Source organism: Nuphar pumila, chromosome 7, assembly GCF_984573655.1.
Source record: "Nuphar pumila chromosome 7, dmNupPumi1.hap1.1, whole genome shotgun sequence".
Lineage (NCBI taxonomy): Eukaryota > Viridiplantae > Streptophyta > Magnoliopsida > Nymphaeales > Nymphaeaceae > Nuphar > Nuphar pumila.
Genome location: NC_143255.1, coordinates 21,865,849 through 21,877,426, shown reverse-complemented (window position 1 = coordinate 21,877,426; position 11,578 = coordinate 21,865,849). Strand labels below are relative to the sequence as shown.

At 36.3% G+C, this 11,578-nt stretch overlaps 1 protein-coding gene across 1 annotated transcript in view; it reads left to right on the top strand.

Moving 5' to 3' along the window:
* The first annotated feature begins 1,925 nt into the window (after positions 1–1,925).
* The window catches only part of LOC149831486 (uncharacterized), a 58,493-nt gene continuing 48,840 nt past the window's right edge, over positions 1,926–11,578 (top strand). The window contains exons 1-4 of the mRNA XM_090013916.1: positions 1,926–2,056; positions 2,201–2,651; positions 5,194–5,428; positions 5,714–5,883. Coding sequence (XP_089870042.1) covers positions 2,467–2,651; positions 5,194–5,428; positions 5,714–5,883 — 590 coding nt within the window. The 5' untranslated portion in view covers positions 1,926–2,056; positions 2,201–2,466. The remainder of the gene's footprint in view (positions 2,057–2,200; positions 2,652–5,193; positions 5,429–5,713; positions 5,884–11,578) is intronic.

Genomic DNA, 11,578 nt, shown 5'->3' with positions numbered 1-11,578 from the left:
TTTGAGATTGAAAGACTTCTTGAGATTTTTAGAAAATATTTTTGATAAAACCCTTTCTACACAGTCTTGTATTATATGTTAAACTTCACCCAAATTTTTTATAATTTATTTAGAATTATTTTGCTTAAGGTTTTATACCTTTTAAGAAGACAAGTTGAAATACTCCTGTAACCATAGCCTAAGACTAAAGGGCTATTAGGATAGACGTTTCTCCCTAAAAAATTATTCATATCAGACAAAATAAGATGTTAAAATTATGCCCTAAATGTGTAGATTATCTTTTTATTTTTATTTAAATTTTTTGGACTGATATTCTTAGAGATACAAAATTATTTTTAAAATTGGTCAAAAAATATACCAATAATCTCAACCAAGAGTTTCTCAAAAAATATTTTTTACTATAAACTATCACGAGCCCTGATTTCAACCAGATTATAAAAGAACTAACTTATAAACATCACCAAAAAGAAAAATGTTATGGTTAAATCTAACCTGATTCAACAATTAAACCTTATTTAGATGTGCTTTTCATTTTTTTTTATGAAAAACCCTTGATTCGTGTTTTGAAAATCCAAATAAGGAATATCTTTACAAAACAAAAAGTGTATGATTGATCTAATAATGGAAATACATATCTGAAATAATATATTATACATATATGTATACTTGGTATATGTACAAAGCATAAACTATGTAAATCTTTCCTACAAGAATTGATAGATTGATGAATAAAAAATAAATTGGATGATTTGATAGTTTCACTGCCACCACCTTGATGTAATATGTAGGGTTAATGGCTTTTCAAGCCGCACAATAGACCTCCTAGGGTATAAATAGTAGAAGAAGAAGATGGAAGAGAGATTTGAGAATGAGAGAGGCAAGTGTCTCATCTCTAATATAAGAGGTTAATATCTATTAATCATCTTTATTAATAAAATAAATAAATAAATTATGGGTTTTAGCTTATTAAATTTTAAAATGAATTAAGTTAGAGTAGAAAGGTAGATACTTTTTATCGTGACTTGTGCTCTAGTGATATGATAACCTTTTGAGAGGCCTACAAACACAAAGACTCAACAAAATTTGATGTTTAAATAGTCGATTCGATAGTCTTCGAAATATAAATTATTGTGATACTTTTAGATTTAATCGCAAGTCAATAAGAGAATTTAGTTGATGCTGAAAAACGTAGATTTTTGACATACAATTAGTCATGAACTTCAGTTGATAATAAAATGCTCAAATCAACCCCAATTTAGGCGTGTAGATAGTTGATTTTGATGCCCTCAAAATGAAGAACGTCAAGGTCAACTCCAATTTAATAGGTAAGCTACCGATCAACAAAAAATGTTACTAGAATAATAATAACGTTGTTCGAAGTGACTCACCCTATGAGTTCAATCTATTTCTTTATCCGATCTAAGTGAAAAAAACTCAAAATAGAGGTTGGTCTAATTTAAAAAATATGTTTTATACTTCAACCAAAATTCAAATTTGTTAAAACGGATCTCCTATCGGATTTACGGCTCATAACGAATCTAACTAAAGTCCTAGTTTAACTTAAACTCTTGAATTCTGCTTGAATTTAAATTGATTTTAACCTAAATTTAATTTAAATTTCACCTAAATTTAAAAGTTAAAGATAAACAAAATTAGTAATTTTTCTTCCATCCTAAATCCTTAAGCTCAAATTTACAAAAGATGAAAAGAAAATATGAAAAGCCATTAGTTTCTTATCAATAGTTCTTTAATTCAACATTAGTCAGTAATTACGCATATGACCTAGATGGGCAGGTGAGCCGCCCCGATTCCGAAAACTACCGATCACCAACAGGTCACCGCTTCATCACTTTGTAAAACTCACGACAGTAAAAATCTGTTTGTCACAGCGGCTTGCGCCCTCGAAGCCTTACTCCAACAGATAACGTAGTTTGCCCTGTTTTCCAAAACGCGTTGCAATGCACTGTGTCAGCAGCAAAACACTTCTTCCCTTCTGTCTTTGCCACTTGACGAGACCCTCTTACCGTTTAACTAAATCCCAAGAATTCCACCGCCTGTAAGAGAAGATAACCACCCACCTCTCTCCCTCTCTCTTTCTCTATTGTATATATTGGAGAAAAGAGAAAGTAGGTGGTCTTCTTTTATTCTTAGCTTTATTTCTTGAATTAACTTTTCTTCTTTTGCTTTTCTTTTTTTTTAGCATCATCCCCAATCTGAAGCATCTCATATTAGTGTGAAGAAAGGATATGGGAATCTGGGTTTTGCCTTTTGGCTTAGATGGTGTAAGAATTGATGGCTGTTTGGATGGGTTTTTAATGATAGGTTGGTGAATTTGGGTTCTTGGGGAGAAAGGGTATCTGCAAATTTGGTGATCCTTGGGTGGCGTTGGTGGTAGGAATAGAGGTGAGAATTGTGGGATTTTAGTTGGGGGAATTGGAATCTCGGTTGTTCTGTTGTTGTATCAAGATGATGGACAGGACCAGAAACGTGTTGGAGGGGATTGTGAGGGAAGGGTCTTTCAAATGGGTGCTGGGTGGTAAGAGTTCAGATGATCAGGTGGAGGAAGAAATGGGCAGGTCTCCTTCGGGACGCCGTAAATGGTTCTTGGAGCTGTCCCCCATTGCTAATTCCGTCGTGGGGCGCTGCTCGAAGTAAGTTGCTTTTCGTCTTAGATCTCAATTACAGTTGATTCTGCTTTGAATTCTGTTGTTTAGTTTGGAATTCAGGAAAGCTATTTTCTTCCCATTGAAATATACATTGAACGCATCGGTAATTCGCGATGGGAATAGATTTGTGCTTGTTTTGCTATGCTTTTCACTTGATTCTTGGCGAGGGCTGTTTTCATTTTAGTGTTTCCGAATGAATGTAGATTTTTCTTGTAGATTGCACGACCGACTTAATAATAAATGAGGAAATGATTCTTTGCCCGCTTCACAAGGATACGATAACATACATAAATAATTTTTAGCATGCTTTTGCATGAAATCTATCAGTCGCCAGATCTTCTAGAAAAGTAAATTCTAAGTGTGGAATTTTTACGACTGCATGCATCGAGCAGGAAATAGCATAAAATTTAACATTAGCAGTACAATGTTGCCATACCTTTCTACATATTTTCAAGAAATCAAACAAGCTGGTATGTCAAAAATTGCAGATTGTCTACAGGAAGATTGTTCAACTTCTAGATATTGAGGGGGCACTTAAGCAGAGAAGGAACTCATAGTGTAACATTAAGTTGATGAATTTGGCTAGAGTTAAACACAGAAAGCTAAACTCTTTATGACAGTGATTGTACATTGTGAGTGGAAAATAATTGAACATCTTTGGGTGATAAATTTGGGATGTTGTACCTTAGGAAATATATTTTGTAGTTTATGCATTATGATGTTGTTGTATCTCTTGGGTTGATCATTGTCATTGGGTAAAATTAGGATCTGATCAGTGGAGCATTATTTCGTTTCTGATTCTCTATAAATTTTTAGAGGAATTTATATTTAAAAGGTGTGTTGAAAAAACTAATATCTTGGAGAATTTATCACAAAAGCTAATGGTTGCTTCATTAGGACATTGGACAGAGCTTACAGAGGTCCAAAAGTAAGATTTATAGTGGAAACATTTCCAAGCCATTTGTCACTCACTATGTTTGCTGAAAAATCCTTCTTTTGGATATCCAATTGTCTCATGCAGGATTGAGTGTGCCACATAAAGTGTTCATCATGATACAAAGATTGAGCATGTCCTTTATATGTATATAGTAATCCATGCAAAGTTCAAATTTGTATCATCCTGTCCATGATATTTGGTAAAATAATCATCTTAATATGCTCTTTGGAGGACCCACAGGATCTGAGCTAGACTACTTAAGCTTTATCACGATCTGCCTTGTTCCATCAGTTGAAGTTGTTTGCCTAAGCTGTATTTCCCCATTCATTCCTATATAAAGCTAAAACTAGAACCCACAACCTAGGAAGGAGGTGATTTTGGTTGGCCTAAGAGGGAGCCACTTCTCATTATTGATGCCAAAATCTGTACAGATTTGTTGATGCATCACATATGCTTCCTACTATGAATCAACTTTTGCTACTAGAGAATCAAGAAAGAAGAGAAATGAAATAAAAAATAATTTAGACTCTAAATGTGCAGCCAGTGATGCAATAAGAAACGTGATTTTTTAAAAGAAGTTTGTGACATTGCAATTCGGAAATAATCTCCGAACTCTTTGCAACTTTTCTGGTAAAATAACAGTATTTACCATCAAAAGAGCTTGTTTTAGTTTACTCCTTGATGTCTGAAAAGAATCATGAAGGGCATCTCCTTCTGAAAGCATTCACTATAAATTTACTTGTGCAATGGGTGCAGTCTAATTTTTGAAGAAGATAGTCATTGCTCACATTATTAAAAATATTTTGTTTCTCCAATAAATTAAAATACAGTACTGATGCTCAGGAGAAGCCATCGTCAAATAAGTCCAATATAGACTCAAATATCTCCTTGCTTTAAGTGTCTCAAGAACTAAGACACTTTCATCTCAGAAAACAAAATAATCAGAAAAGGATCTTCTCTATTTCTGTCGAAGTCAGATTCTTGGGTGCTTATTTCCTGCAATGTTTAATGTTGTCAAATGAACAGAAAATGAAATATGATTGGTACTGAGTTTAAAAATTCCAATATGACTTGGATATGTAAATTTCTATTAGCCTTAGGTAATTGCAAGTCAAAACCCTGCCTATTTTTCAGATACTAGTGTGCATAAATTTATGTTTGCAGGAAGTTATATGATTTGCAGGCCCTGCAAAGGTTATTCAAGTGCCTCTGAAGATTAGTCAAGTTCTTTTTCTTAATTGATTCATACATAACATTTAAGTACTTTGGAATTTTAACTATAAATGGCTTAAGAATAAGAGGATCAAATCATGGTTAATTTGTTGCTGCAGAATATGTTAATGTCTTTTCTCTTGGTTTGAGATTTAAGGTGGATTTAAATGTTACCTTCATTTACTATCATTGAAAGTTCATATCTGATATATGTCAAGATAGTGATTATTAAGAAATTGGAAGTCATAATTCTTCATCCTGATTTATAACCTGTATCAAGGAGATACTTTGACAAGGATCAGTTGTTAAGATTAGGGTTTGTTTTGTCCTACATAAGTCCATGTGCTTAATTTGCTTTAAACTATTGATTCAATGCAGAATTCTTGACATACCCATGGATGAGCTCCGTAGAAACTTCGATTCTGAGGCTTCAGACTCTATTAAGCATCCATTACGATTTGGAAGGAACTTCTTGGAGTATTGCTGTTTCCAGATTTTTTCTCTAGTTACTCAAGAAAAAGGGCATCTCAGTGATAAAAACTTTCGACGACTAACTTATGATATGATGCTTTCATGGGAATTTCCACAAGAAACCAGCCAACCTTTGGTTAATGTAAGTTTTTCATATATTATCTATGGGAAAAAAGAAAAGTTATTGATCTGTTTTTTTTTTTGAATCACTACATTCCCTTTAAAGGAAGGAAGGAACTCCTAGGGCACTTATATATGTTATTGCAAAGTTGGAAAATGAATATTGACCGAAGCACTTTTCTATGATTTATATATTTGAATGCCTTATCTTGATCATGAATCATTTGCTGGATACTGATATTCCTGTTGATGGTTCTAAGTCCTTTTGTTGTTTTCCTAAGTTGTTTATACATATTTCTTGTGCCAGGTTGATACTGATAATAGTGTTGGGAAAGAGGCGTTTTGTCGAATTGCTCCAGCCATACCCAGTATTGCAGATGTAATTACATGTCATGATCTTTTTGATGTACTTACTAGCTCTGTTGGGGGTCGTCTGACTTTCTCCATCTACGAAAAGTACCTTGGGGGCCTGGACAGGTTAGCTCCATCTTTCTATGTGCTCATAAACAATGTAATGTGATAATGGTTTCCTTATTCTTTTTTCAATTGCTTCTAATATTTGACACCTCCAATTTCCTTACCATGTTTTGATGTAGTTTGAAAACCTAGTGATTTGTTACTAATATTGTTTTGTATTGTGTAATATTTTGATTTGGGACTTCGAGAGTTCAAGTCTAGTTGGTATTACTTCCCAGAAAGAAAGCATACAGAGTTCATACAGAGAAAACATGGCTAAATTTTTTTTCTAATAAACTCGATTTCTTTTACAAATTTATCATTCATAACATATGAAAATAATAATTACATGAGTATTCAATGACAACAAATGAAACTAACAAGTACTTTACTGCAAAGTTGGAGTAGCTGATCACGTCCTACCTGCACTAGTGTTCCTGACACCTACAATTGTAATTATACAGGGGTGAGTCTACAACTTATTAAAGAATAATTATAAGTAATAAATGATTTTAACTTACAACTGTAGTGAGCTCTAAGCCCCTAATCTGAGTTTAGTTTTCGACACACCATACAAAGTTTGTATGTTTTAAATTTCTCTCTTAACTCTTTCAATCATACTCACTCACACCAGCAATGTTATAAAAAATACGCCTTGAGGCGCGAAAGGCGCGACCCTCTGTGCCTCAAGGCGCAAAACTTTTTTTTACAAGACTTCTGAAATATAATCAAAAAGATTTTTGTAGGTTAATCTCATATATTTTCCAGTTATTTCAGTTATGTAATAAGTTTCTTAGTATATTACTATATTTTAACTTTTGTTGCTTAATCTCGTATATTTTTTCAGTTATTTCAGTCATGTAATTAGTTTCTTAATATATTTCAACCAGTGTTGTGAAAAGCGTTGAGGCGTAGCGAGGCGCTCCACCAAAATCTGAGGCGAGGCGTAAAGCGTAAGCCTCAATTTTTTTTTTAAACTTAAAAAAACTATAAAAATTATCTAAAATTATAAATAAATAAGAAAAAAAAACAATGGAATGCTGCCACATGCACAAATGAATATAACTAATGAAAATGTATTTAATTCTAATATCTTTCATGTAGAAAAGCGCCACTGACTGGCCTGAAGTAAGGTCATTCAAAATGTGGCCACTGAACCACCAACTCAATAAGGGTGTACCCACAAACGAAAGAGTTTGAGATGGGAGTTTATAAATTTTTTGAAACATAGCACGAGAACACCAATTTTTTTGACCTTTTAATCAATATACAAGAATAATTTTGTGATATTTTACTGCATCTTTTATACATTTCTATCGAAATAATTCAAAATATATATTAAATGCTACTTTTTTAATTCTTACGCAGAGAAATCATCCCCAGAATTGAGCTCCCCAACATTTTCTATGAAAAAAAAAGATTAGTGCAACTTTACCATCCAACTATCTCATTCACCCCACTATTAGGGATGGTAAGCGAACAAAGCAGCTCACTGCTCGGCTCAGTTGGCTTGCACAAAGCTCATTCAGACTTGAGCTCAGTGAGCTGAGCAAGAAGCAAGAAGCAGTTCGTGCAATATAAGTGAAACGAGCACGATTAGGTTTATCATATGCCAACAAACATAAGAGTAAATGAACTGGTTATGCAAATATGATAAAAACAATGAGGTCACTGGTTCATTTTTGTTGTGGCTTGTAAAAAAAAACCTAGTTCTGCTTAACGAGCCAACTCAGTTTTGGCTAGCTCGAGCTTGTGCAAGCTCATGTTCGGCTAGGCTGTAATCGAACCGAGCCTGAACAAGGCTTTTAGTTTGGTTCGTTTACCCAATGCTCTTCTCTATAAACATTGGTACAACCAACTTCCCAACCTTGGTCGCAAGGTCTACGAAGGGGGTCGGGCCTGCCGGAATAAATCGCACGGTAGGGGTCGTGCCCCTGCCTGCTACAAAGATTCAAGAGAGGGAGGCAGATACAAAGGAAAAAGAATGAAGGGGTCGGGTTACCTGGGGTATGGCTGCTTCCGGCGTCGCAACTGCTTCTGGCGAGAAGGAGGAGGCCGATAAGGGAGAGACACTAGAGAGGGACTGCGAGAGACTGTGAGAGAGAGGGAGAGGGGCTGCGAGAGACTATGAGAGAGAGGGCGAGGGGATGCGAGAGAGAGGGAGAGAGAAAGAGACTGTGAGAGAGAGGGAGAGATTATGAGAGACGAGAGATTAATTAGGGCCCCCGACTCTCGTTAAGGTCGGGGGCAAGATTTTAATTATGGTCAAATGAGGGCTTTGACCCTCATTTGACCATAATCACGAGGTGTGCATGCCTCACCGTGAGGCGCGCCTCGCCTCGAGGCGTACGCCTCAAGGCCTATGAGGCGTACGCCTCTATGCATTTGCGCTTCAAGCCTGCACCTCAAGGCACAAAGCCCCTCGCCTTGAGGCGATGCACGCTTTTTGTGCCTTGAGGCGCGTTTTTAATAACACTGATTTCAACTTTTGTTGGTTAATGTAATAACCTCAAATTTTTTTATTTATTTACTTGAAATTATTTTAAAATAATACATAATTTTCTGAATTGGGCCTGGGATCCCAGTTTTGGATCCAGGATCCATAACGGATCTACATATATATTCTCATATAGATATATAAGTATGAGAGAAAGAAATAGAAAAAAAATGATGAATGATAATAATATTATAAAAATTTAAATATAAACAATATATATATATATATATATATATATATATACATATATATATATATATACCGAGGGATCCACAGTTGGATCTATTTGGATCCAACCTGCGGATCCACATCGCAAAGGTGGCGCAGGTCCAAACCTGCGGTTGGATCCCGGGTCTCGGACCCGGGCCCGAGCCGCGCCTCGTGTAAAGAGTTAAGTGAAAAAAAAAACCCTACCCGATAAGTCGTGTGTTAGGGTTCATTTTGAACCCTAACATGTCGAGAGAAAAGGCTGGGGGGGTGCAGCCGCTGAGGGAAAGGGGGGGGGGGGGAAGGTAACTGATTCCCTTCCTTTCCGGGGGCCACCCTTCCTATATTACTCCCCTCTCCTCACCCTCTTCCTCTCATGCTCTCTCTCTTCCTTCCTCACTCTCCTTTTCTCTCTCTCTCCCCGTCACCCGACCTTTCCTCTCGCTCCCTGCGTTCGACCGCCGCCGCCACTGCCGTCGCCGACAACCTTCCAATGGAGCAAGAGTGGTCGGCTGCACCTCCAACGATGGCATCTCAGAGGAGAAGCACCGAACACGTAGGTTTTCTGTTTTTTTTCTTTAGGGTATTCTGTGGGTTGAGCGTGGTGTGTGGGTTGCCGTAAACCCCAAATCGACAGATTTGAGGATTTTGGCTGCTGTGAAAATCTAGATGCTATAGGGGTGTTCGAATAATAATGAGGGGTTTTTGGATTTCTGATAAGGGCATATACCCTGATTCGTGACAGCCGTGACTTCCCTGTTTTATTTCCCTGGGTGGATGTCGCCTATGCACGGCTGAACACTTTTCCCTACAAAATTTTTGCTCGGTCTGTGTGGTTTGATTCGATAAGTAGAAATCCATATCTATTATTTTTCTTACTTAGAAAAAAAAAGAATTGGGTAGCTATACCGTTAGCATGATAGGTCTGAATGTCCATTCTATTCTGTTAAATCGCTGAAACTATCCACTGTTAGTTACAGTGTTATGTTACTCCTACGAGAGGGATCACGTTATTTTAATTTTACGGTTGCGGTGCGGTTGAGGCAGGCAGACCCTTCCACTTGCGGCAGCAACCACCAAACGCCGGAAACAGGTAGGTTTACTGTGATTTTGCATATTTACTAAGTTTTCAAGCATGCTTTGGATTTGCTGTAACTCTCAACTCGAAAAATTGGGGTTTTGGGTTTGCCGTGAATCCTCAAATCGAAAAATTGTGGGATGTAGGGTTAATGTGCTTTTCTGGTGTATATGTGCCAAGGATGTGAAATAGGGCCCCATAACCCCTGTCATGGGGGTTAAATCGTGTGAAAGTGGAATCCCAGATCTGACAATGTGTTAAACCCGATTAATGGGTTTCTCGTGTACTGGGTTTGGGTAATACCAATACCCCTGCTAAGCCCTTGCTCAGATCAGACTTCACTGCCTTTAATCTCTGTAGGTAATAAGAGATGAAAACAGTGTAAACACAAAACCCCTGTCGGTGTGTATTACAATATACGGGTTGTTTGCTAAGCGTGTTTCCACGTGGAACTTTATATGAGAACTCTATGGCCTGCGTAAGTGTAAAGTTTTGTAGGTTAGCATAATGGATTCTTTTGTTATTATATATCTTTTATTGAGTAAAATCTGTGTGAGCATATCTGTCTGTTTTAAAATCATGTTAACCAGAGTCGTGATGGTATTTGATGAACTGCAAATTTATGGTTTAGAGCCAAATCCAGAGACTAATATGCATGCTTGTTTGAATTCCTTTATGAAATGTTTTTGTTGGTGCGATAAAGACAGATTGGTGGTACATGTCTAGATCCAGAACATAGCCCGTCAATTATATATTGTCAAGTTACAATCTGGCTGAATGCATTAGTCCTTGGACACAATCCTGAGTTGTGTCATATAATCACTTTTGATATGCCTAGATAAGCTGGCGTATATCAATATAAATATACTTGAGACTTGTTTTGGCATTTGGCATACATGTTAAAATCTACGGTGCTGCAGTACAGTTATTAGCAGAAGTGAATATAGATTAAGCTCAATTACAAACTGAGAATTTTTGTGTTAAAAACATTGAATGTATTCATTTTCTGTTGAGTACTCAAGAATACAAGGAGTTTATTTCGGTTAAGTACAAGACCAAACTCATTCTGTGACTGAGTTATGATTGTTTACGTAACTCAATAATTACTTGTATGCTAGTGAGTGTCTTCTGTTTTTTTTGTTGAATAGCTATTGTATTGTAAATAGTAGAAAGATGATGGTTCGGTTTTATCAGGACATATGGCCAATTATGTATCATCCTTTATATATATATATATATATATGTGTGTGTGTGTGTGTGTGTGTGTGGTTGAAAGTGTTAGTTTGGCTACATCATTAGGTGACATTATTAGGTGGATAGTGTTAGATGATTTTCGATTTTTCTTTTAGGTTATGAAAATCTTGCTTTACTCAATCATTAAACTGTTACTGTTTATTCCCTGCTGAAAATCATGATTCGTAGGTTTTTGAGAATGTGTTTTGGTTTGGAAATCAAAAGGCCTTGTAAAATCGTCAATTGATGTATGAACGATAACATATGCACTTAATCAAAACTGTGTGGCAGCATGGTCTGTCTGGCAGAGACAGAAAGAAAAAATTTGTGTTGTTTGAGAAACTGTCCAGCTGGTGTGTATTGGTAGGGCACCCAGGAAATTTTTGACGTATGAACACCCACATCATACGTGTACCCTGCTGTTTTGTTATGCAGTTTTTACAGTTATGAATACCAACAGCCTAGTCGTATTCTACAGATTTGATGGGTATTTGATCTGTCTACATGTGGATGTAGTATGAGTGTATTATGCATAGAGATTAGTATCATTATCTCTTCTGTTAAAATATCGTGGATCTTGACATATGAATGCTCAAGATATGCCATGTTCGGAGTATGGTTCCATGATCACACTACCACATCTTCTGATAGGTTAATACTCAGATCACAGTGTATGTTGAGAAACTTTGGGTTTTGACACA